At 45.1% G+C, this 24,995-nt stretch overlaps 1 protein-coding gene across 1 annotated transcript in view; it reads right to left on the reverse strand.

Annotated features, from left to right (window-relative positions):
- Positions 1–4,003: 4,003 nt before the first annotated feature.
- Positions 4,004–24,995, reverse strand: part of MPP2 (MAGUK p55 scaffold protein 2) — a 67,100-nt gene continuing 46,108 nt past the window's right edge. The window contains exons 7-13 of the mRNA XM_054992218.1: positions 18,720–18,851; positions 15,197–15,302; positions 14,204–14,272; positions 11,987–12,148; positions 8,443–8,645; positions 6,705–6,833; positions 4,004–4,971 (exon numbers count right to left, since the gene is read on the reverse strand). Of these exons, the coding sequence (XP_054848193.1) occupies positions 4,795–4,971; positions 6,705–6,833; positions 8,443–8,645; positions 11,987–12,148; positions 14,204–14,272; positions 15,197–15,302; positions 18,720–18,851 (978 nt within the window). The 3' untranslated portion in view covers positions 4,004–4,794. The remainder of the gene's footprint in view (positions 4,972–6,704; positions 6,834–8,442; positions 8,646–11,986; positions 12,149–14,203; positions 14,273–15,196; positions 15,303–18,719; positions 18,852–24,995) is intronic.

The following is a 24,995-nucleotide window of genomic DNA, read 5'->3' on the forward strand; positions in this document are numbered from 1 at the left end:
AGAGGGACTTCCTTCAAGACAGACTTTGCTCTACCAGAGGATGTCTTTCTCCATCAAAAAAAAGTTTTTCTCCATTGAAGATGGAAGACTTAACAGGTCATAGGATTCAACCCAAAATATTTAACTTGGCACAGCATGAGGTTTCCCCCACACTTCCACTTGCAGAAGGACCCTAGCACATGCAGAAATCTTCCAAGCCATGGTTAATGAATTAAAATACCATTTTGCATGATACGTGAACTAAGCTCAAGACTTTCACAGGCCATGTGACAGCAAACAGAACAAGCATCAAGCTTTCATCTATGCCTATTCTATTCACTTCCATCTACTAATTTAGTCAACGTGGGTCAACATCAACCCAGAATGAACCACGGTACAAACTGCCCAAAAGTCAGAATGATAAAGAGTTTGATCCAGCCAGCTTTTTACACTAAGCCTCACTCAGTTTTCCTCTTTACTATAGTCCCTATCCCACATGGCTTTTGCCCATGTAAGTCCCGTGACCCCCTATATAGCCTTTTTCATGGTCAAAGAGGATAACACCTCCTTTCATTTTCACTTGCAGAAAAGTTGGCTGGGTCCAACTCAAAATGCACACCAGTGTTCAGAAGCCCAAATTAAAATATGCAGAAACTTGTAATAAAATCATACGCTCACACTTGCACACATATATATGCTGGCCTAATGCAGTCAATGTTGTGGTTGGTGGCCACCTACGAAGCAATCCACATATGTGGAAGCTGTTCTTGTGGCAAGCCCTTTGGAGTTCTTCACTTGCAGTGCAGATCTACCAACTGGATTTGCACTGTGCTACAGGGCCCCAAATAATTGGCAGGTCCATGCCAGGTGTTGACCATCCTCCATACAACTTGGACTTCAAATGACTATCATAGAATCACAGGGTTGGAAGGGACCTCTAGGATCATCTAATCCAACCCCTTCTGCAATGCAGGAAATTCACAACTATCTCCTCCCCTTCCCACACCTCCAGTGACCCCTGCTCCATGTCCAGAAGATGGCAAAACATCATCAGGAAACTGGCCCAAGGAAAATTGCTACCTGACCTCAAGGGGGCTATCACGTAGCTGCTTGCACCAATTGGACCTCAGATGAATGGTAAATAGGAGATTTTCTAAAACAAGGAGGCATCTGGATCCACCAGAGTGTTTCCATGCATCATGTAATTATTAGAGTGTCAGACTTGAATCTGGGACAACCGGGTTTGAATCTCCACTCTGTCACAGGAACTCGCCAAACTTGGTCCAGTCAAACAGCCTAACCTTGGGCCAGTTGTTTAACTCCTCACAGAGGATAAAATGAAGGAGAGGAGAATTATGTAAGCCAACTTGTGTCCTCATCCTCACTAGGGAGAAAGGTAGAGGCATAACTAAAATAAATAAATAAAAATAAATAAATAAAATTGAAGGCTTCCCAGCGTGACTTTTGTTTCCCACCTCTCCCGAGCATTCTCCCTTTTAGGAGAAGAAGGGAGGGGAGGAAATCACACTCTGCAGATAGAAATTCTTTCATCCACAGAAATGTTCTGGTGGAGTCAAACCACTATTTTAACATACTGCCCCCCACCCTTTCAGTTTCAGCTTTGAACATGAGTTTTGTGACAACATCTGTCTTTGTCCTTCTGGATACTTCCAGAGGGGTGCTACAGTTCATAACACTTTTCTTATACCTAAAATCAATAACCATCTATATAGACTTTTTTCTTCTTTAAATATACAGCAAATTCCTTTTTAAAAAGAAAGGTACATAAATCTCTCTAGTTTAGCTATCTGTACATGCACACATAATTTTGCTGGATATAGAGCGTACTTGAAAAGGATCTAGAAGCCACTGATCACAAGAGAGCAAAGGAATTGGAAGAGGAGTGGTTATTGAAAAGTGTGAGAGAGAGAGGAGGGAAGAGAGTCCAAGAGCAAATAATTTCCTTCATATTCAGAGAGAAAGATTTTGCCACACCGACACATACCAACAAAAATTTCAGCTCGTCAGAATTGTATTCCTTCCAAGTTGTACTATTTCCCCTTAAGTTCCTTACATGCTGCCATGAGACGCACTTGAAAAGGGATCCCTGTACCATTAAGAGCTGTGCACAAGAGGGAATTGTGGCAAATACAATATTTTGACATGAATGATATGGGGAAGGGGGAAAATTCACTTGTCCAAATCCCCTCTTCTATGCAACACTGGAAGATACTGGAAGCCTTTAAACATTCACCCATGGGGTATTTGCTTACGTGCTGACAGAAATAATCCCTTGCACTAAATCCTGTTTTGTGGTAGAGAAACCAAGGAGGATAAGATCAGAGCCAGCAAACAAGGGCAAGGGAAATGAAGCTAAGGATCCATCCTTGGATTCGTTGTGTGATAGGGTTCTGCATTGATTGAGAATATTGCATCTCAGAAAGAAACAGAGTGGGGTCATTATTTGCTACTCAAATACATACTGCAGTTGGGTAGTAGTAGTAGTAGTAGCAGTAGTAGCAGCATCTTTCAAAAGGGCTGAAATATGGGCATATCCACGGTATTGATAACACACAAGAATCAAGGATCCCCCCAAAAGAATTAAAGGAAGCAAATCAACTTTGTAAAGGTCAGGGGAAGGGAACAATGCACTCCCTACAGAACCCCTCCCTCCTCCTGCAAACAGCAACATTAAAAGATGATGATTATCTTAAGACCTCACTGAATAATATGTAAAAATTGATCCACATTTCAGAAAACAAAGAGCAGATTTCCTCCCCTGCCAGTTTAGGACTGCCAACTTGTTTGAGAAATTCCTGAAGATAGGAGGACATAGCCTGGGGTGCATTTAGGGAGGAGAAGGACCTCAGTGGGGTATAATGCCAACGAGTCCACTCTCCAAAGCAGCCGTTTTCTCAAGGGGAACTGATCTCTGATTCAAGGAGATCTTCAGGCCCTGTTTGAAGGTTGGCAATCCCAGCAGAAGAAACCTAGGTCAGTAATAATTTTGAAGAGGCTTTAGTGCACAAATTGCCATAGTTGTATGTTCCTTCCAATTGGTGGAAGGAAGTGCCCTCCATCGAGGAAAACACATGCACCTTTCCCAGCTGCAATCACTCACAGTTCATTGACCCATTGCAACCCCCCAGGTTTTGTACAAAGTGCATTTTAGACGTTACTGGAACAGCACTGAAGAGTGCCACATGCTTGTTTGCTTGATGACCAGCAGGTGGCATTATTGCTATTCACACCTTTGCAGCAATGAATACTCTGTTTACAAGAAAGGGGGGGGGGCTAAAATTGGGGAGGGGCATGAGTGGACGGCCTTTTTACATTTTCCAGGAAACACTCCAAACCTAATCTTCTCTCCCAAAGCCAGCATCATTCTGATGAACATCTAAAAACAAGTAAAGTAACGGGGAATTAATTGGTTGGAGAGACTCCCTAAGAGGTCTCCTTTCTTTATCCTGCAATGACAGCCAGAGTACAGGGGTCTGCCCATGCCCTGCAGCGGCTCAAACCGCCATTAAGAGCTGCCATAGTATGTGAGGTAGTGATCCTTGGTCCTCGCAGGAGAAAGCTTGAACTCTGGAATCTGGAGCCACTGCAGAGAAGTGTGTGGGCGAAGCCAAAGTTTAAAGAGACCAAAGGCCTAGATCCCACCCCCACCCCCACCCCCATTAACCCAATGGAATTCTTCTGGAGGCAGTGTGATCCAGCAGGAAAATTCCAAATAGGTACGCGAGGGATGGAGGTCTGGAGATCACATTAATGAAGGTGAGAAGTTTCCAGTACTATGCAGGGTATATTAGTAAGGGTTGCTGTGGGAGAATTAAAATAATCTTTAGTTCTTTCCTTGCCAGTCTCCTCACCTGGCAACCCAGCAGCACATTTCCAAAGCCACAGACCTGCCCATGTGTGACTTCCAATCCTAGACAACAAACAGCTTCCTCTACAACAAATTTTTCAAGGGATTCATCTGTGCAAATATATGGTGTAAATGTATTAAAAGTTAGACCCATATTAGTGACAGCAATACTGAAGCTAAGGTTGCTATTTGCAGTCATAGTGTTCAGGTGACCTGGTTGGCTTTAGAGTCCAGACCAATGCTCCTATCATAAGGTCATCTCGTTCCATTTTCATTCACAAGGGCTCACAAACTATGTAAGGATGTGCTGCCAGTTTCCCTTTAATATCCCACTAAAAAAAGTCTTGTGGTGGTATTGCACAGACAGACCAAACCTATGCGGAAGCAACGCTTCTTTTCAGTTTTTTTAGTGGGAAAGAAACACAGGCCAGCAGTTCTTTTGGCAATATCAAGAGAGGATCTATCTATAAAGCAGAGTTTTTGGCAGTGAGTTAGCTGTGGTCAGAGAGATGCCATTTTCCCAATTCAGGCCAGTCAGTTACCAAAAATCATCCCAATGAGATGTTGCAAGGCATTGTGGGTACTTGTTAGCCCCGCTCACTCAATTCTTCACTACAGGACATCCCATTGTTTCTGATGCGGGGGGAGGACAAAGAACATCCACCTATCTGTGGCAGTAAAAAATAGTTCTTGGTTAGCTGGAGGGGTTCTTTTTGGAATGAATAGAGGAAGCACCTTCCTGGAAAAAGAAAATCTAACAAAGCCAACTTTGCTCCGGTGTAATTGGCTGGACCTCTGTGAGCCTGTGTTGACAAGAGACAGGTTGCAAAGTAGGAGACTTGCTGGGGAGCAGGTGAAAAGTCTGGGTTCCTTGGCCAAGTGGGGAGATGGGGAAAGCCAAGGTCTCCTGTGGCTTGGGGCAGAAGGGGAGAAGCAGGCAGGCCCTTCTAGTATACCCAGCTGACAGGAACCCACTGTGGTTCACTGTGCAGCTTCTCCAAGGCCTGTTGCAGCTGTTGGAATGTCCGTTCCATGTTGTCATTGACTAAGCAGAGGTCGAAGTAATGCCCATAGCCCCGCTGGATCCGGCAGCTCTCATCCACCGTCCGCTTCAGGTCGGCGTCCTGGAAGGATTGCCAAAAAGATCAAGTAAGTTCATTTCAGCCATAGTTCAACCCAGGATTTCTCACAGCATAGAGTCCTGAATAACAGGACTTGTCAGAGCTCTTCATCCTCTTCACAACTACCATTGTTGTCTCCTTGACACTAAGGAAGTAATCCGCAACATGGCACCTGCTGGGGGGCTTCCTACTGCCCATTTTCTTCTTCCCCACAGAAACAAGTCACTCCTGAATTTCCTCCACCTTACTGGAGCAAGAGATACTTCAGAAGAACCCAAGGGACCACTTCTTTGTCTCCAGAGAGCACCCGTTTGGAAGTGGCTGCCTTCAACACAGGAAGATGCTTGTCTTGCAACATCCCCATCTTTTGTGATTTGCCCTTGTACACTATGGCAGCCATTTTGTGATTGGCCGTGGCAGCCATTTTGTGCTGCTATCCACTTCTAAGAACTCCAAAAGGGCCCAGAAATCCAATATGATTGGGAATCCCCACTTTAAAGCCTGAGAGTCCTCATCCAGAAAACTTCAATCTGTTTCTGATCACCATTAGCTGTGTAATGGACCATGTGTGCTTGACTTAGACATGATGGGAGCAAAGCATTCAGGCATTTCTCTGCCACACCAGAGTTTCATATGAGGCAGAATCTTGCCTCTTCAGCATTGTCAAAACAATCTCCTTTTCCATATTTCCCCCCTTGTCTTTTGAGGTTTAATGGCCAAAGACTTATCTGTGACTCATTTTAATGTATTTTAGTTCATGTAAATCAAACACATTCCATTTTAACTGCATCAAATGTGGATACATTTTTAATACACACTTTCTCAGCCTGTGATAACAATAGAAGTCTACCTTAAAGGGTTATCATGATGACTACAATAAGGTTAAGCTGAATCAGAGCTCCTTCTACAGCAGAGCCTATCACCATTCTCAAGATTCAGCCGTAGAATACATGTCATACAATGACAGGGCTACCAAAACATATACAGAGTGTCCCCCACACCTTAAACAACATCCCTTCCACAGGCTAGAGACACATGATCCTTTGCTACTGTCTAGAGGGCACTTTGGGTGGTATAGTAGTCCAAACTGGACATTTTCAACTCCTGGAATTACACCTGTTGAAAGTCCTCACGGGGGACCATAAAGACTTTGTAAGGTGTGAATTGGCCCGCAGTCTAAGCTACCCTCCGGGATTGTTGTGAGGGTAAAACGGGGCAGGGAAAACCATGCGTGCTCCCTCCAAGCTCCTAGGAGGAAGAATGGAGGATAAAAATATGGTAGACATATGGTAGGGCTGTAACTTCTAATTTTAGAGCCAACTCCCTCAAGCATACTTTGTGTCTTTCAAAACCAGTTGGGGGAGCAAACATGGTTTATCCTCCATTTTGAAGATATGAAAACATTCATGGATTAACACAGACAATTTTAACGCCGTCAAAATCCTTCTTTGTGGGCATTTGGGTTGATTTTGGCGGCTTGGCCAATTTCCTGACTGAGTACAGCATTATAATTTCACTATCACTTGATAATGCCGACAAACTATAGCCATAGCAAGGATGGTCCAAAATCAGACTCAGAATTATGTGGGCAGCTCTGTGCTGTCCCTTGGGATGACCCAAACCAACAGTGGCCATCTCAAGTGGCCAGTTTGCATCAAACCCAGCTCAAAGCCGATGCTGAAAAGGGTCAGTGCAGATTTCCACTCAGCATCATGCTGGCAAGTGAAAGCTCTCACCGTCAGTTGCTTGGTAGCCACGCCACTCTCCAGAGCTGCTTTGTTTATGGCACGTAGTGTCTCAAAATCTGGTGCTTCGATGAATACCACATAGGGTACAAACTCAGCAGTCCTCAAAACCTTCACAGCCTGTCCAAGCATTCAAGAAAGGAAGAAGGAAGAATGAGAAACTCATCGGCATGTGCTAAGCGATGTATGCAGCGTGAGGTTGCAATTCATCTGTGGCTTACTGGTGAATGGGTTTCCGCTATTTTACAGTTCGCCCTTCACTGACCTAGAATTATTGGTGAAAGACCCAATGGTAGTTTACTGCCTTACACCTAGACTGCAAAACGGATGGAAGCAAGGAGGGGTGCTGTTATTGCTGGTCTAGTATGGAAAAAGGAAAATTTTGGTAACTTAAAAACAACCCTTTAATGTAACCATTTCTCGTTCAGTGATATTACTTAAGTAGCCATTCTGGATCAGACCAATGGTCCATGTAGTCCAGAATCTCATTTCCAATAGTGACAAAAAAGAAGCCCACTAGCAGGACCCATTAGCAGCAGCGCTCACCTACTGACCTCTCCCCAGCATCTGTCAATCAGAGGCTTTCTGCTTCTGAGCCTTTCAACTATCAGGGCTAAGAGCCAGTGATAGACCCATTTGCCCTAAATATCTCCAATTCCCCTTTTATATCCATCTAAGCCAGTGGGCCATTGCCTTATCTCTAGGAAAAGATAGCAATCTCACGGTATCTATGAGCAGAACCACAAGTGACAAAAGGCACAGATTGGGCACTTGTCAGCTTCCCTCAAGTTTTGATGGGAAATGTAGGCATCCTGGTCTCGCAGCTTCGCTCTCTGACTGCTGTCCAATGGACTTTTCAACTGTCACTTGTCCAACATTTCGCCAAGCTGCCTACATTTCCCATCAAAACTTGAGGGAAGCTGACAAGTGTCCAATCTGTGCCTTTTGTCACTTGTGGTTCTGCTCTTAGTCTATTACATGGTAGGGTGATTCATTTCTGAGGGCCAAGCTACACACGACGAAAGACACTTGCCTGGCAAGTGGATTGAGTGGAGGGCAAGTGAACAGGGAGAAATACACTTGCTGTTCAAGTGTCATTTGTCATGTGTAGCTTGGCCCTGAGTCTCTGTGCATTTATTCAATTTATATTCGATCTACTATCCATGGAACTCAATGCAATCAAAGGATTCCCAAGTGGACGCCCATCCAAGCAATCACCAAACACACATCAGCAACATTTTGGCATCATATGCCTTCAGATTTTGTTATGGCAGCTCAATCCAACCCACTCTGTGTGCATGTGTGTGCATGCAAAGATTTCCACTTTGTGTTACTGAGTACTCTCCCTTCCTGCAGGCCCTCAGTCAGCCACGTATTGTACCAACACATCTTTTATTACAATGTACTTGGCAACTACACCGGCCAACCTTCGAATCCCGTGGAGGAATCCAATGTGCTCCTCACCTTCCTAAAAGCCATGGCAGGTAGGCTACTCTTAGAAAGAAATTGAGATACAGTCCTCTTGAGTACCGATGTGACTAGCCAAGTAGTTGATAATTCTAGCCATTGAAATAATGGTGATGATGGAGTCCAAATAAATCGTGCACATGGGTGACTTAGCTGCACAGCAAGGACATGTCCTCCGGGTGTACAAGATCACAGGAAACTTTCTTCTTGATCTTCCCCTCCACCCCAAACCTTCAAATGGAGGGGTGGGTATGTGACTTACTTGTGGGTTGACATCCAGAATGCACATCTTGCCAGACTCTACAATTTCATGGATAGAGTCAATCTTGGTCCCATACAGGTTCCCCTCATACTCGCCATGCTCCAGGTAGCGACCTCCTTTGATGTCTGCTTCCATCTCATTCCTAGTCACAAAGCAATACACCTGCCCTGTTTGCTCGTGCTCCTTGGGCCTTCGGGAAGTGTCTGCAACAAGGCCAACATATTAAGCAAGTGGCATGAATCTGGAAATGATCTATCACCCTCTAATGGCAATGTTAGGTCAGATATTAGCTCTCCGCTAATATCAAAGACCCTTTCCCTTGCACTAATAGGAGGCAGCCAAGCAGTATTGGCATCTAGAAAACAATGCTGGAAATGCTAATGGTGTGACGCTAAACTCCAAATGTGCACAGGGCTCTGTTCTATCAGCCATCATGTGGCAGCTTCAGCTGGTGGTGACACTAGTGTCTACCATGCTAAAACAGGCACCATCAGTATACCCACAATCCCACAAAACTGACCAACCAGTTGTTTAAAAATGATGCAAGCTCAGGCACGGAACCCTTCAAAAGGCAAAACAAGAGAACGTTTTTGTGTTAGAGTGGTTGCGTGGCTTTTGTGTTTAGATTTTGCTTTGGACCAACGTGTCTACCTGCAACCTCTTCTTTTGCTGTAAATGACTAACATGACCACTCCTCTGGAATGCAGAATGTATGTTCACTACTCCAATGCAATGGAGTTGAAATGTGTCATGGATTGTTCCTCAGGGTCTGTTGCAGCTTTTCTTCTGGAGAATGAGGCTGGAGCTACATGTTACCTGAAACCGCCAGGTCCATCAATATGCATTGGGAGATAATCAGCTTTGCCTAACCCATTGCTGCTGGCAGCAGCCAATGAGGTGGAGCAGAGACAGGAAAATGTACAATGCCGTGCTGCTACATTACAGCTCAAAACAAGTTGCATTAGAACTCTACAGTGAAGTATGAAACACACAGCTGCTGCTTCTGGCAGCAGCTGTGTTTCAGTTAATGAGTCGTTTCAGCCTGAAAGCTGGTTCGTACATGTTTAGACCGCAGCAGAGCCTTGCCATGGCATCAGAAACACTGCAGATAGTTCCTTCACCAACATCATCTTAAACATGTTTCCCAAAGAAGTCCATTCATATGTTCCAGTTCTGGTGACAAGTTTCTCATCCAACAGCGCCACCCTGTGCAGAGTTACAACCTTCTAAGCTCCGTGCAGGCTGGGCTATTTAGAGGAGTGTAACTTTCCTTTGATTTGCACCGTGCGCCTAACTGCATGCCTGCTCATGTTATGCTACTGTCTCCTGAGTCCCCCGCAGTGAAGTTAGCCACTGCCATGTCTTAGGAGTTTGTGGTTGTTTCTCCAGCTTTATGGAATAGCATATCTAACTCTCCTGGTGTTCAGGAAACTCTGTAAAGTTGAATTTTTTTCAGTGAGGTTTTCAGGTGCACTAAGCATCGTCCGCTGTTCTAACAGGGCTGGCTGATCAGCTGAAGGAAGCCTCAGCTACTTTAGAGTGCCTGTTTAATGCTGAGGTTTTTCCATTACTCTGGGATATCTGGTTGTGTCAGAAGATTGTGGATTAATATTTGATGCATTTTTAATATATAATCATTTAGCTTTGTAAGCCACCTTGAGTTCCCAATGGTGAGAAAGGCAGAACAAAAGATTGTTCCAAAAATGTTAAAATAATAATAATAAAGCTTTGCTACAAAATAATTACACAGGGCTGGATTCAGTCACCTTTAAACTTATTCTCACCCAATACCCATTCTTACTACAGCCTCTGTCCCACAAATAATTTGTACGTGCAGCTCTCACGATTCCCAGCATAGAATTATTGGGTGATGAAATGGCCTCCCTCCTTCCTTTTTTCACCAACAGAGAGTTGGCTGGATTCAAGCCATAATATCATGAATGCAATTCACCGAAGAAGGCAACAAGAAGCCTGAAGCAGACCCATGTAAAGTGTCCCCCAGTAAAGTGAACTCTACACAGGTTGCTTCAGAGCCTTAATTCTTTCTCGAGTTCTGTATTTATGAATCAGAACCAAGCAAGACAGACCAGTCTCCCGAAAGGGAAAAGCTTAAACACCAGCAAACAGCACAGAGGTTATAATTCATCCTCTTCATATGACCCACTCCTTAATAAGTAGAAAGACAACATTTTTAAAAAGAATATAACATGTCAACAATTCAAAAGTCACCTTTCTCAAACATATCTTCAACCATCAGTGGTGTAGAACCCCATCCTACCCACTCCACTGAGCAAAGTTTCTTTCTTTTTTTATTAAAATATTTATACCTCGCCTTTCTTTTTGGCTCAAGTTTGAAGCCTTTTTCCAGCCTAAGGAGTTTTCACCCAAATCCTCACTGGAGGAAGAGCCACTTTGATCTACAACCCATCCTGGAAAATGATGCCTCTCTCTCAGAAGCCCTGGGTGGAAGACCTCTCCTTGCCTATGGACAGCCCCCCAACCTGAAATGACTTTTCACTTACAATCATGAATCTGCTAGCAGAGTCACCAGCACAGGTACCAGGCCCTGCAACAGACCCAGATGCCAGCTCTGCCCTTATATCTACCCAGGAAATACAATTACAGGACCCAATGGTGTCAACTACACTGTCTCTGGCTCTTACAGCTGCTCATCCTCCAATGTGATATATGCCCTCATGTGCCAACAATGTCCTTCTGCTCTGTACATTGGACAAACCAGCCAACCTCTGCGCAAAAGAATAAATGGACACAAATCTGACATTAAAAATGGCAACATCCAGAAACCAGTGGGAGAACACTTCAATCTACCAGGACATTCCATCAAAGACTTAAAGGTCACTGTAGTTCAACAGAAACCTTTCAAAAACAAAATCCAACAGGAAGCTGCTGAATTTATATATGAATTGGAATTCATATATAAATTTGACTCAGTCAAGCTGGGATTGAATAGAGACTATGAATGGTTATCTCATTATCAGAAGTAACTGACTTCCTTAACAGAAGCAAACTGATCTCCATATCAGAAGCTACTGTTTGCATCTACTCTGCCCTCCCCTCTCCACCTATCTATCTGACCAGTTTCTTCTTGCCCTCCATGCATCTGACGAAGAGAAAGGTGATTCTCAAAAGCTTATGCTACAATAAAGTTGGTTAGTCTTAAAGGTGCTACTGGACTCTTTTTGATTTTTTCGTTGGAGGAAGGCTCTGTAGGCTGACAGAGGGCTATGTGGAGGGTAGCTGGATCCACATTGGATCCAATATGACATTAATATTAATCTCTGTGCTATTTATTTGAGAATAAGTACATTTCCCACTCAAAATGGACATGTGAAGTGTCATGTGTCCCACCCACAAAGAAAATGGATTTTGCAAAGCCTGATTTGAACCATTTCTGCCCCACAAAGAAAAGCAGAATTAATATTTGAAAGGTAAACTATCTGGCAGTAGACCATAAACCAATTGGCAATAAATATCAGAGCCAAGAACATCCTCCCCACACAAGCGCTGAGGACCCAAGACTTACATGGGATGGTGGTTCCATACTGAGACTGGTCAGACATGATCAGCTTGTTCTTAAGACTGCGCCGGCCAACCCCCTGCGCACCAATCAGCACCAACGTTTTCCTACGGAATGGAGGCATGCGTGCCACCTCCTCATAGATCAAGAGTTCGTGGCGGTCAAACTCTGCAGGAGAAGGGACAGAAATCACTGTTCACTCTAAGGCAGAGGATCCACAGCCGCTGAGTCCTCAAGACAGAAGCAGCCTTGCAACCCATCTGCGCTGCAGCATTCCTGTTTGTTGGTTATCCAGCCTCCGCTTGAAGGCGTCTAGTGAAGGAGAGCCCACTGACACCCAATGTAGTTGGTTTCATTGCTGAATTGCCATCAAGAAATATCTCCTAATGTTCAGCCGAAATCTACCCTCCTGTAATATAAGGCCATTGGATTTAGTCTGTGCTCTGTGGAACAACAGAGAACAAGTCCTTGCCCTCTTCCATGGAACAGTCCTTCAGGTACATGAAGAGCACCATCATATGTGCTCCCCCCCACCAGTCTTCCCTTATCCAGGCTAAACATACTCATTTCCTTCAACCTAAGATCCAGCCAAAGAACTGGATCCAACCAGCATTTCTGCTGGTGAAAAGACACCCCAAAGGCGATGCTGGAGGATCATGAGACCAGCATGGACAAAAGCCATGTGTGAGAGAGGTCGTTGTAAGGTGTGCTGGATCCAACCTAAAAAATGCCTTCATGAACCCAACCTTGGAAGAACTTTCTGTTTCATTAAAGTTTTTTAATTTCTTTGACATTCTCAAAATTTGAAATAAAATCATTTAATAGTTTTAAAATTAAATTTTAATAGGCAATTTTAAAAGGTCCCCCCCCCCCAAATCCTACTGATGATTTTTTAAGGAAACCAAGTATTAACTTGCCAAACTAAGCATTTTTCACAGCTTACTTTCTTCCCCTGCCCCCAACTCCTAAATCCAAAACCTACTATGATTGGTAATATGGACAAAAAACAAAGAGCAAGATATGAATTTCTGCAAGCAAACGGATATTAGAAGAAATGAGATTCATTTCAGCTTTATGACTATGGAGCATTATTCTTTTGAATGAGTCTCCACAGGGCCATGCATGTCATCCCAAAGAATGATTTTTATTAAAATTGAGTCATCCTGAAACCATGGTTAAATATAAATCTGACCACGTGGGGGTGCATGAAAGTTTCCTAGAGGGGAAAACAGAAAGGTAAAGAGCAGCAGATTTTTGCTTTTGAACATAAAAAACATCAGTTCTGTTTGAACTGATTGCTTATGAGTAGAGATGGGCACAAAACGGGAAAAAACTAAACAAGAGTTTCGCATTTCTATGTGTTCTATGAATCATGAAACATAAACTTCCATGAAATTGTCCCATTTCGCAATACGTTTCCTTAGTTTCGTGATGCGTCAGAACCCGGGGCACTTCAACGGCTCCTTTCATACCCAGAGATGTCAAACTCGCAGGGAGACTTCAGCAGGCTATCAAGGTTATGTGGGCTAAGATTGGGATTTCCAATGGCAACAAAATGGCAGACATTCCGGGCTTATGTTGCCTAGGGAATCAATGGATTGGTGCCAGCCTGTCTGGCTTCACAAATTGTTCACGAATCAAACAAATTGGGCCAAAAAGTCGAATTTTGTGAAAACTGCGCCCCCACAAAACACATTTAACAAAACATGAATCAGCCTGATTTGTCATGAAATTTGATTCATATTTTGATTCGTGCCTGTGTCTACTTATCAGAGGGTGAATTTTGGTTCCCTTTACTTCTGTTCACAACACACTAAAAAGCATTCAGTGCTGATCACCCACTAGATCAAAGTTCCCACCCAGAGAGAATCCTGGGAATTGTAGTTTGGTGCAGGTGCTAAGAATTCTGTGTTAAGGTCTCTACTCCCACTACCATCCCAAAGTTCCTCAGAGGGAAGCAGTGAGTTCCTTCTGTTCACGTGATACAAGTGATGCATGTATATCCTGCATATACATTTCTGGCACTGAAAACAAGATTTGGGACTGAGACTTAGCTTTGTGCCACTAGAGAACATTGAACATCTTAACTGCCAAAGCAGCAGGAAGGAGAAGAAATATCCTTGCCTTGCAGACAGGGAATGAGACAGTTTTGCTTAGATACACAGCCTAGGCATACGGCATCCCCCAATAGAGAAAACAGGAAGAATTGTCAAAAACCCTTGCCTGCATTCTTTGTGGTCAGATACATCATCCTCTTTTTCTTCTTCCCACTGAGGCTTCCACACAAGGCACCTGCCAGGAAGAGAAGAAACACTAAGCAAGCCGGTTGTGAAGAACTGTCCATAATGGTCATAGATCCAGAGGAGTTAGCCAGGTTAGTCTGTAGTCGCAAAATAGCAGAGAGTCCAGTAGCACCTTTAAGACTAACCAACTTTATTGTAGCATAAGCTTTCAAGAACCACAGCATACATCTGATGAATAGAACTGTGGCTCTCAAAAGCTTATGCTAAAATGTGCTTAAAGGTGCTACTGGACTCTTTCTATTTTGTCCATAATGGGAAACTGTCCTATGCACAGGCAGTCAAGAGGAGAATGTGAGCACGGATGAAGGAGATAATGTCAGAACCCACTAGCCAATGCTCTGACATCTTCCTATGGACCAATTGAGTTTGGGAGAGAAGTCCAGGAACCTGGTCTGTAGCAGAGATCTTGTGAAGCAAAGTTAAAAGAGTAAGTTCTGCCTGTAGTTATGGTTTCAAATTTCACACCCCTAGAAGCCAGCAAGATTTCTTCATGGAGGAAAGGTCTAACAACAACGACCAGCAAAAAAGCCGTTGCTGAAAGCTGGATAAGATGGATTTTTGCTGTGACCCAGCTGGGTTTTTCTGTTCTTTAAGCCAAGAGGATTTGTACCAAGGAGAGATAGGTAATCCTTCATGACTCATTGGCAAGAATCAGCATGCCCAGCCCTGAGGTTTGCCCAGCTCAAGAATTAGGTAAGAATCCCAGCCAATCAGGGCCTGGGAAATTCTTAAGGGTGGAAGACAAAGGAAAGGTTTCTCACTTAGCAAACCTTCTATGCAGGCTGAGCATCTCTAGCTTGTGACAAAGAGTTTGATGTGTGGCTTTAAGTTTCCATGGCTGCTTCTTAATAAGATGTACCCAGCCTGTCTCCCTCCTTTCAATGCTGTTTCTTGCCAGAGTTACACCATTTACCTGATGATGGTGTGACTTCAAGATCACGCTTCACAAAAGCCTTGCGCTTCTCCTCCAGCAGCTGGCTGGGTATGAGCCCCGCACTTCCGCCCTCCACGTGGCAGGCCTGTGAGCATAAGCAATAATGTGAGCATCTGGGGCAGAGGAGGGCAGAGACCTGGGCCGTAAATGAGGGGCTTTCCCCATACAAATCTACCACATTTTTTAAAAAAAGATTTCCTGTATATTCAAATTCTTGAGAAAGCTGTAATTCCAAAGAAAACCAACAGAACTTGCATTTAATGAAGAATAGGCCACCCACGCCGCTTCCTCTGTCAGACTACATTTTTTTTTGTATGTCGGCAGGGAGAGTCTCAGCAGCTGAGGACAGTACACATGTGCTAACTATAGAACACTCTAAGAGATGGGGAGGTGGTTGCTCCCGACAACTGCAATGGACAGCAGGGTGCCCACTACCACTTGATGGGGTGTCAGGGGGAAAATATCCAGGAAAAAATTGGTGTCACACTAATGGAGCAATGTTACTTCCAGTGAATACCTGGAAGTGACATTACTGTGCAGGCGCAATGCTCTATGATTTGACCCAAACTCTATGGTTCCACCATAGTTTGGTAAGACCAAATCTATGGTTTTACCATAGAATTTTGAGTGAATCCTAGAGTGTCACATCCGCATGGTGACATTTCCGGGTTTTCATAAGTAGTGATGTCACATCACCTGTGATTACATTCTCTATACCTTCCCTCTCCTACTGGTTGTCAGCTGAGGGCTGGCAACTCTATTGTCAACTCAGAGTCTGGGATTCTTGGGTGAGCCACAAAGCGCTACCGGCTGGGTTGTAAACTGCATTAGGGTAGTTTTTCTTTTGCTGCTTTTTGAAAAGACCTGCTGCTACAGTGTGCATGCACAGAGAGCAAGGGCATCTTTCTTCTTTTTCCATGCATACTGGGTTGGATCCAGCCAGCTTTTCCACTGCTGTAAAAGGATGGGTCCCCTCTGACTTCTCAAAAAGACTATGATAGGGATCATGGAATCTTCATGGATAAAAGACATGTGGGTAGGGGCTGTAGTAAGGAGGGGAACTGGGCAAGATTGAGAGGAAATGTTGGCTGGATCCAGTCTGTTGAGAGGAGCAGCAGGTGGACGAGACATCACTCAACATTTGAGAGATTTGTCTATGTGCCTTACCCATGGCTTGTTCTACATTATGGCACACTTCCTGATTTGTGTTTCCTGTCCCTGGTGGCCTTGATCTTCTGACCACAGTGTGGCCTTCACACTGGTGAGGCCACAGTTCTGGTTTCCTCTTTCTTGTCATGCAATTCTGATGATACATGCAACCAAGTCCGTCCCAGGTTTGGAATGGTCGAAGACCACCAATGTATTTTGGTCATCTCGCATTAAAAAAGCTTATGCTAAAGAAAATTCTGTTTCTCTCCAAGGTACCACTGGACTCCTGTTTCCTTTCCTTCCCTACAGCTTTCTCACTTGTCTGCATATTCCACTTGCTCACAAAATGAATATATAGCGATCTCAGTTTAGGGTGTTATTTGAAGGATCAGACTTGAGAAGAGTAGAGTTTATCAAAATACTAGGTTTTCATTGAAACTTCGCCCCACGTCACCCCTGCATCGATGGCTCCTGCTGTGATCTCATTTTAAATGCTGGTGAGATGTCAATGTTGATTTCCTTGAAATTTCTTTCAGTGAGCCCTGGATAGTTTAAAATTGCAGTAGCACTAAAGACCAGAGTGCAATTGAGCAAAAAATCCGACGCTTATTTGTCAAGAACACATTACTTAGCCCTGCAAAGGCCAGAAAAGGCTTCTAATCACTGCTGACAAGCGACATAATTAAAACAGAACCTGCCTTTCTTTCCTCTTTCCCAGAGTCCTCTCTTTCCTCTGCAGCTTAATTCTTAAAGGGGCAGCATCCTATAAACAGGCACAAAGCAACATCTATTGATTGTAAACAAAACCTCTCCGTTGGAGTCACGGTGCCTCATTGTATCATTGCCAATGCTACTTCCTCTGCCTCAAACAAACAAAGGATGAAGCTGGCACGTACTGGTGGCACACAGCAGTAATGTGGTCCTGGGTCCAGCAATACTGTCCCTTGATGCTGGTTAACAGCATGGGCATTTGTTTGCCAAGGGGCAAACTCCTCCTCATACTCTGGACTTTAACTTGTGCCCCACCTTCAACAGACATAGGGTTGCTGTTCTCCCATTGGGGGAGGGAATACCCCACTCCCACCCTACACCATAGGGTTGCCAGTCCCCAGCTGGAGATAGGGGATACCCCATTCCCGCCCTCCATCCCCTGCCCCCGCTTACCTGGCTGGTGGGGGAAAGACAAGGTGTGGACCCAGGCGGTGCAGCATGCTCCCATGTGCCGCAATAGGCCAATTTTGGCCCCAAATGGGCCTGATTCTCCCCACTACGGAGCGCAGGAGCACTCCAGGGGCCATTGCACCACCCCAGTAGCACTCCCAGGGGCAGCATGTGGCCTGTGCAATGAAGTCATTTCTCAAGGGCAGCACTACAGCAAGTGCCAGATCTCCCGGAGGGTAAGGGGATCAGACAACCCTACCCCACCACCACTCACCTGGCTAGTGATGGTGGGGAGGCTCAAGAACAGGCCTGAGCATGCTCCCAGGGTGGTGCAATGATGTCAATCCCAGAAATGATGTCATTGTGCAGCCCAGGAGTGCTCCTGTGCTTCGCATGGGGCTCAAATCAGCCTGGTGCAAATTGCACAGGTCCAGGAACATGCTTGTGTGAAGAAATCAAAAGAGATGAATGCTGAGTCCCTCCCACTCCCGCTGGAAGGGTAAGTGGACCTGGCACCCCTGCTTCCAGAGTCTTTGGGCCTTAACAAAGCAGCATCTAACCCCATCTTTCTGCCTTCCCCCAAGTAGGGTTGCCAGGTCCCTGACTCTCCTGGCAGGAGATTGGGAGCCTAGCACTTACCTCCCCGCATTCCTGGGTTTGTTTTTGTGCATGTGTGCTCCCAGCTTGTGTGGTGACGCCACTTCCGGGAAGTGATGTCATCACGCAGATTAGAGAGTGGCCTGAGAGCCATGCTTACCAAGGAGCTGAATCAGCCTGCTGTGGGTGCGGTTCAGCCCAAAACGGGTCTGCTCTGGGCGCGGGAATGTGGTGTGCCACCCGGGGGCGCCCTGGGAAGAGCGCTCCCTGCCAGCCAAGTAACTGGGGGTGGGGGGGAGCAGGGGATCACCTGCCCCAGGCGGGGGAATGGCACCCCTAACCCCAAGCCTTGCTTGCCCTCCAGATCCCCTCTCTGATAGACTTACCTTTTTCCTTTTCTTAGTCTGTTTCAGTGTTCCTTGACTCAACTTGCAGCTTCAGTCTCATGGCTTTGCTTCCAGGTCCCTATTGCCCTGTCTTACCATGTGAACAGACTCCTGGGCTATTAAGGGTTTTCCGTGAATTTTTCCCATAGCTGAGGCCTGAGCCTTCCTATGGCTCAGTTCTCTGACACAAAGTCCACTCAGGGCCATACCTGCCACCAGTTGGGGTCATCCTGGTTGACAATCTGAAGAAGGTCCCCAGCAATAAATTTCAATCCAGCCTCTTTGCAAGGAATGAGGTTGTCGGTAGCCGGGTCATAGTCAAAGTGGGCTTTCACAAAGACCTAAAGGAAGAGAAGCAGCATGGGGAAAGTTGGGAGGAATTGAAGGGAGGGGAAGGAGGAGGAGCATGAAAAGACCAACCCCAATTACGTGCTAGCCAGCCAAGGTTCAAACTTGTAAGGATTCTTCCGTGATATGAGAATGCGGAGTCACCCTATGAAACTGATTGGTGGTAGCCTGAAGACTGATGAGTAAGTACTGCTTCACATAACAAACACTTGAGGAAGTCGCTTCCTCAAGATGCAAAGATGGCCACTGATTTAGATGGATTTAAAAGGGATTTGAACAGATTTCTGGAGGATAGCTCTGCTGGTGCTGTTAGAATGGGGCCTCTGGCAAAATACCTCTGACTGATAGAATGCTCACCACTTGTGGGCTTCTCTGAGGCATCTGCTGGCCATAATTGAAAGAGGATGCTGGATTAGATGGACCACTGGTCTGATCCAGCATGGCTACTCCTATGGAATGCTCCAATACACTGTAGCCCTGACACCACATCCCATAGACTTGAGAATATGATGGTTTAAAAGGGCTGAGATTTACAATAGAGAGCTGCTGTAGCACAGTGGTTAAGTTGTTTGGCTGTGAATCAGCACTGTACTGGTTCAAATCCCACTACTGCCATGACCGCAGTAGGTGGCCTTGGGTAAGCTACCCCTCCCAGCCCCAGCTCCCCAGCTGTATTGTGGGGATAATAATAACATTAACTTGTTCACAGCTCTGGGTAAGGCACTAACCTGTCTAGAAGAGTGGTATATAAGCACAGTTGTTGTTATTATTATTATTAATAATAATAATATGCTAATAATAATAACATTCAATTTATATACCACCCTTCAGGATGACTTAACACTCAAAGTATGTTACAAAGTATGTCATTATTATCCCCACAACAAAACACCTTGTGAGGTGGGTGGGGCTGAGAGAGCTCCAGAGAGCTGTGACTAGCCCAAGGTCACCCAGCTGGCTTCAAGTGGAGGAGTGGGGAATCAAACCCGGCTCTCCAGATTAGAGTCCCGCGCTCTTAACCACTACACCAAACTGGCTCAACCTATTTAAAGTTCTATGTTTTCCCTCAACATTTGCTGTTGGCTTTAAAACAGGGAAAGCACTTTTCTGGCAAAGCATTCGGGAATCAGGATTAGGGCTGTCATTCAATTAAAAAGATATTACGGTTGATCAGGCAACTACCTTTTAACCAATTAGTTAATTAAATGCAAGTAAATTGGCACGTCAAACATCACAAAGGGAATGTATCTAGGCAGCACCACAACAATTTTTTTTTCAAAAAAACAAACATTTGCAAATACTAGTCTTATTCAGTGGGAAACAGCACATTGTCTTAACACCCTGTACAAGAGAAAACAGACCTCTGGAAAGGAAGCCCCGCTTCCTGATGGTTCCTGCTTGACTTATGATCCTTCCCTCCAAAAAGGCAGTACTGAAAGAGGTAAAGCTTTTCCCCCACCTTAGCAGCGTGAAACAATGAAAGCTCTGAAGAAACTCCTGCCATGGCGGAATCCAGGAAGCATGGTGAAACTGAAAGTCTGTTCATTTCATACTGATGAGCTGGGACAATAATTTGCCAGTTTTGCCACTCCAGCAATAGTAAGCTTGATTAAAAGTATTGGGAAAATGGCTTATTTTGCTTGAATAATGGTGATGGAAGAGGACAGGACTGGAGAAAAGGAATTAGAGTTAGACCCTCACCATTCACGGGGTATCTGTTCTCGAGATCACCACAAATGGCAAAATCTGTGAACACTGGGAGGCAGGAGACGTGCTGCCTCCAAGTATTAAAACTATTATATTTTCAGTAAAATTAAACAATGTTATTATGACAGCAGTGCATTGCGAGTAACCACAGGCTGGAGGGGACTGCCTCACGTAACTGGACCACGAATAAGTGAAACTGCGAGTCACGAATCTGCAAATGGCAAGGGTCTATTCACTGTACATACAATCATCATTACTGGCTACTCCTCTGCCTCAACTGAGATTTGGAAGGATTGTGCTGCAATTACTGTGGGAAGATTTTTTTTTTATTGTGAAAAGATAGGAAAAAATGCAAAAGGTTTGGATGAAGGTAATCTTGATAATCAGGAGAAAAATGATGGTGGTAATATCTGAGAATACAGCTAGCGTGGAAACATCTGAGGCTGAACAAACTTGCAAACTACGAAGTGGAAATTTCTCTTCTCTTTGCTAGGCAGTGCTGGGTCCGTCCATTAGGTGCACCTAGGTGACTGCCTAGGATCCCAGAAGTGGAGAAGCAGCCAAACCTCTGCTTGTGGTCACAGCTTACTCAAGAGTATGAGCTCAGCTATGGAACCTGTTTCCAATGCTCCTGGCAACATGCGATGCAATAAACATGTGCAGTGTCTTTGCCTTACTGCTAACTGGCAACCACAGTCTGAAGATGGGGGCTTTGTTAGTGTTGCCAACTGACCATAAAACATGTCCTGTTCTGTTCCTATATGAGCCCCTTGGTTTGCAGCCAACAATGCCTATTTTGCACCCACAAAAAAATAGCTGGCTTCGACATATGTTATTAGAAACAGCATCTTTATTGGCGTTTTATGTCTCTAGATCAAGCTGCTATTCAAAACATAAGAGCAGGACTCAGTAAAAAAAAAAAATAGCAACCCTCAGCTTCCAGGCAGGATTGAACTCTTCTCTAAAGAAAGCCGTAAACAGCTGGCTTCTATGAAAACCTTTTTAAAAATCCCCTGCAGAGTCACAAAACAAACCCAGTGATTGCAGCATAATCCTAAATGAAGTTACACCCTTCTAAATATATCAAAGTCAATGGGCTTAGAGGGGTGTAACTCTATTTAGGACTGCACCTTTAAAAGGCAACAGAGAAGGCCCGGGGCAGTGTTCACCATGGTTCTCGCTTCCTGATTTTATCCTCACAATGACAACCCTATGAGGTAGATTTGGCTGAGACAGTGCTGAGGTGCAAGGTCATCCAGCAAGCTCCATAACAAGGGGGAGATTTGAAGCTGGGGGGGGGGGAGGGTCTCCTGGATCCCAGTCCAGCATCCTAGGCACTGCATCACCTGGCTCTCAGTAGAGGTGAGCTCTGAATGGAAGACTGCTGGATCACAGCTCAGTCCCTCAGCCATCGTGCTAAGCCAGTGAAGCGAAAGTGTGGCTGTGAGGGCTGGTATCCCTTTCCCAGACGTCTCTTCTCCAAACAATGAATCTGGGTAGCGGAAGGCAGCCCGCAGACAATACTCTCTCTCTTTCTATCCCATCATAGACCTCTTTTTGTTTGCATCTAGAGGAACTGCTGGCATCTCCTGGGAAACAGGCCATGTCTAAGCCAGTTTGGTGTAGTGGTTAAGAGTGCAAGACTCTAATCTGGAGAACTGAGTTTTGATTCCCCACTCCTCTACTTGAAGCCAGCCGGGTGACCTTGGGTCAGTCACAGCTCTTCCAGGGCTCTCTCAGCCCCTCCCACCTCACAGGGTGTTTGTTGTTGTTGTGGGGATAATAATGACATACTTTGCAAAACGCTCTTAGTTGTTAAGTCATCCTGAAGGGCAGTATATAAATCAAAAGTTATTATTATTATCAAGACCATTCCACTCCCACCCCCTTCCCCCTTATCAACACACTAGCAGAGAAGAAATGGAGAAGGATGTTTGCAAAAAAAAAAAATTTGCACAGGCTCACTGCCTGTTTAGAAAGAAAGTGAGAAGAGAGCCTTGTTTCACATCCTTTCAAAATCCCCAATCCTGCAACCAATGTTTAATTTCAGCACAGAGAGGTGCCACCAGGGCTCAGACCTTCTTGCTTCAAACTTCCCAGTTGGGATTCAGGAAGGTTTACACATACTGCAGGGCTGACCCCTAACTAAGGTTGCCAGTCCACTGATGGGGGCAAGGGATTCCCTGCTCTGCCTCTTGTTTCCTGGACAAAAATAATGATATCACTTCTGGGGGGAGACCCAGAAGTGATGTCAGTCCCCTCTAGGAATTACCAAAAGTGCCATGGTTTTACCATAGAGTTTCCATTGACTCCTAAAGAGGCATGATGCCACTTCCAGTCCCCCCCCCGCACACTATTACCAATGGTGCCCCCCAGTTTTCTGCTGGTTGCCAGGTCACGCCTGGCAACCCTACACCTAGCACTTTGACCTGAGAGATCAAGTTTCAAATCCTCACTTTGTTAAGGAAGCTTGTTGGGAGACCTTTCATCATTCTCTTTCTCTAGCCTAACCTTCTTTACAGGGTGGTTGTTGTGAGGCTAGGAAACGAGAATGGCATTGGAAGCCACTTAAGAGTCTCCTAATGGAGAGAAAAGCAGGGTATCAATGTCCAACTAACTAACAAACAAACGAAACAAACAAACAAACAAACAAATGCCTCTAACAAAGCATGAATTTCACACAAGCCTAAGCTTGGAGGTTAACTTGAACCCATACAAGCCCCAGCCTCCCTTGCAAGCAGCTAGCCCTCTCCCTGGGTTTGTCTATGTGTTTATATGTGGATAAGTACACATTTTGGACCCAAGGAAAGAGACGCAGGAAGTGTTTGGAAGGAGGGAAAGGGTTAAACATCTCTTCTCCCCTGTTGCTTTTCTGCAGGGATCACTTCCTCCTAAAGCAGCTTTTTTTTTTTAAAGGACCGAATGTTAAGCTTCAGAGATACGCAACTGCACATAACGTGAAGCCTGACCCTTAGGGGAAAATGACTTTCCAGTTTAGCCCAGAATCTACAGCATTAAAAAGCTCCTCCCAAGCCGCCTTCCAATACAAACATAAACATTCCCCTCCCTGTGGCTTTTCCTAGCCTATCTTCAGCCACCATCCCTTTTTAATGCTTAGTGGTGTGAAATAATCCTCTTTGCTTGTACAAAAGGAGCAGGATTATATCCCAATGCAAACGAGCACCCCTCCTCCCCAGCCCCACTAACGTCATCCTCTCCACTTCCCTCCCCCTCTCCAAAGGAACTCTGTGGCAGGGAGGGAGCTGTTGCTACTTCATTACACAATCCTGTATGCTTCCTTGCTCTCTCTTCCCTCTGGCTGGCACGCTTCTAGCAGTGCTAGGCACAATGCCAGGGATTCTGTCCCACTCCTGGACACTCCTGAAAATGCATGCATGCTGAACTTGTCTGTCGTATCATCCCATAGTTCCCGTTGGTTTATGCATCATCTGGGACACTGATCTCATGGGGATCATATTTTATATTATTTGTTTAATTTTAAAAAGCTATTTAATAAAGCAAATATTTTGTTTAAAGCATTTGCATCCCACCTTTCCACCCAGTTAGGGTCCTTAAGGTGGCAAACAATTAAAAAGACATTAAAATCTACTTACGCATATATGTAAAACAACAATTAAAACCAGGAGGAAAGAGGATCAGTAAGGGAATGGCAAATGCAACAAAAAAGTTTCCCTCTGGCAGGGGGCAGATGAATCTCCCCAGGGAGGGAATTCCACTTGGAGGGTACGAACAAGAAATTTTCTGCCACACATCTAGCCTCAGATGATGGGGGCATCTGAAGCAAAACCACCAAAAATGACCATAATGGTTATACGGGAGTGAAAAGACCTTAATGTCTTTAATTTACACAAACCCTTCCCAACAAATTGGGACACCTTGGCAGGGCCAGCCTGTCCACTAGGTAAACCGAGGTGCTCGCTTAGGGTGGCAGAGCTGGAGGTGGGCACAAAAGGGTTAAAAGGTCACAGGGAGCCCAAGGGGTGCAGGGTAGAAAGGAAGCCGAATCAGCAGTCCTCCTATGCAGGTCTATCATGCTTACTCGGAAGCATGTCCCACTATGTTCAATGGGATTTACTCCCAGGTAAGCATGCTTAGGATTGCAGTGATTGGAATGAGCTGGTTGATACTTCATTACTTTTGTGCATGTCCACTGAAGGGGGGGGGCGCACCAAAGTCATAGTTCGCCTAGGGCAACAAAACCCTTGGTCTGGCCTGAGCCCTGGATTTCCCTCATCGAGCGGCATCATCCCAGGGTGAGCCATGATTTACCAACCCCTGTTTTGAACCAGCCAGGATGCTCCTAGCCACTCGGGATCTGTGCACCTTCTGGTGCTGCAATATCAGCCCCTGTGCCCCCCCCCCCGCTACTCTCCGGTAGGGGTGCCAGATTCCCTTTCCCATTCCTTTAG

This window comes from Eublepharis macularius, chromosome 12, assembly GCF_028583425.1.
Source record: "Eublepharis macularius isolate TG4126 chromosome 12, MPM_Emac_v1.0, whole genome shotgun sequence".
Classification (NCBI taxonomy): Eukaryota; Metazoa; Chordata; class Lepidosauria; order Squamata; family Eublepharidae; genus Eublepharis; species Eublepharis macularius.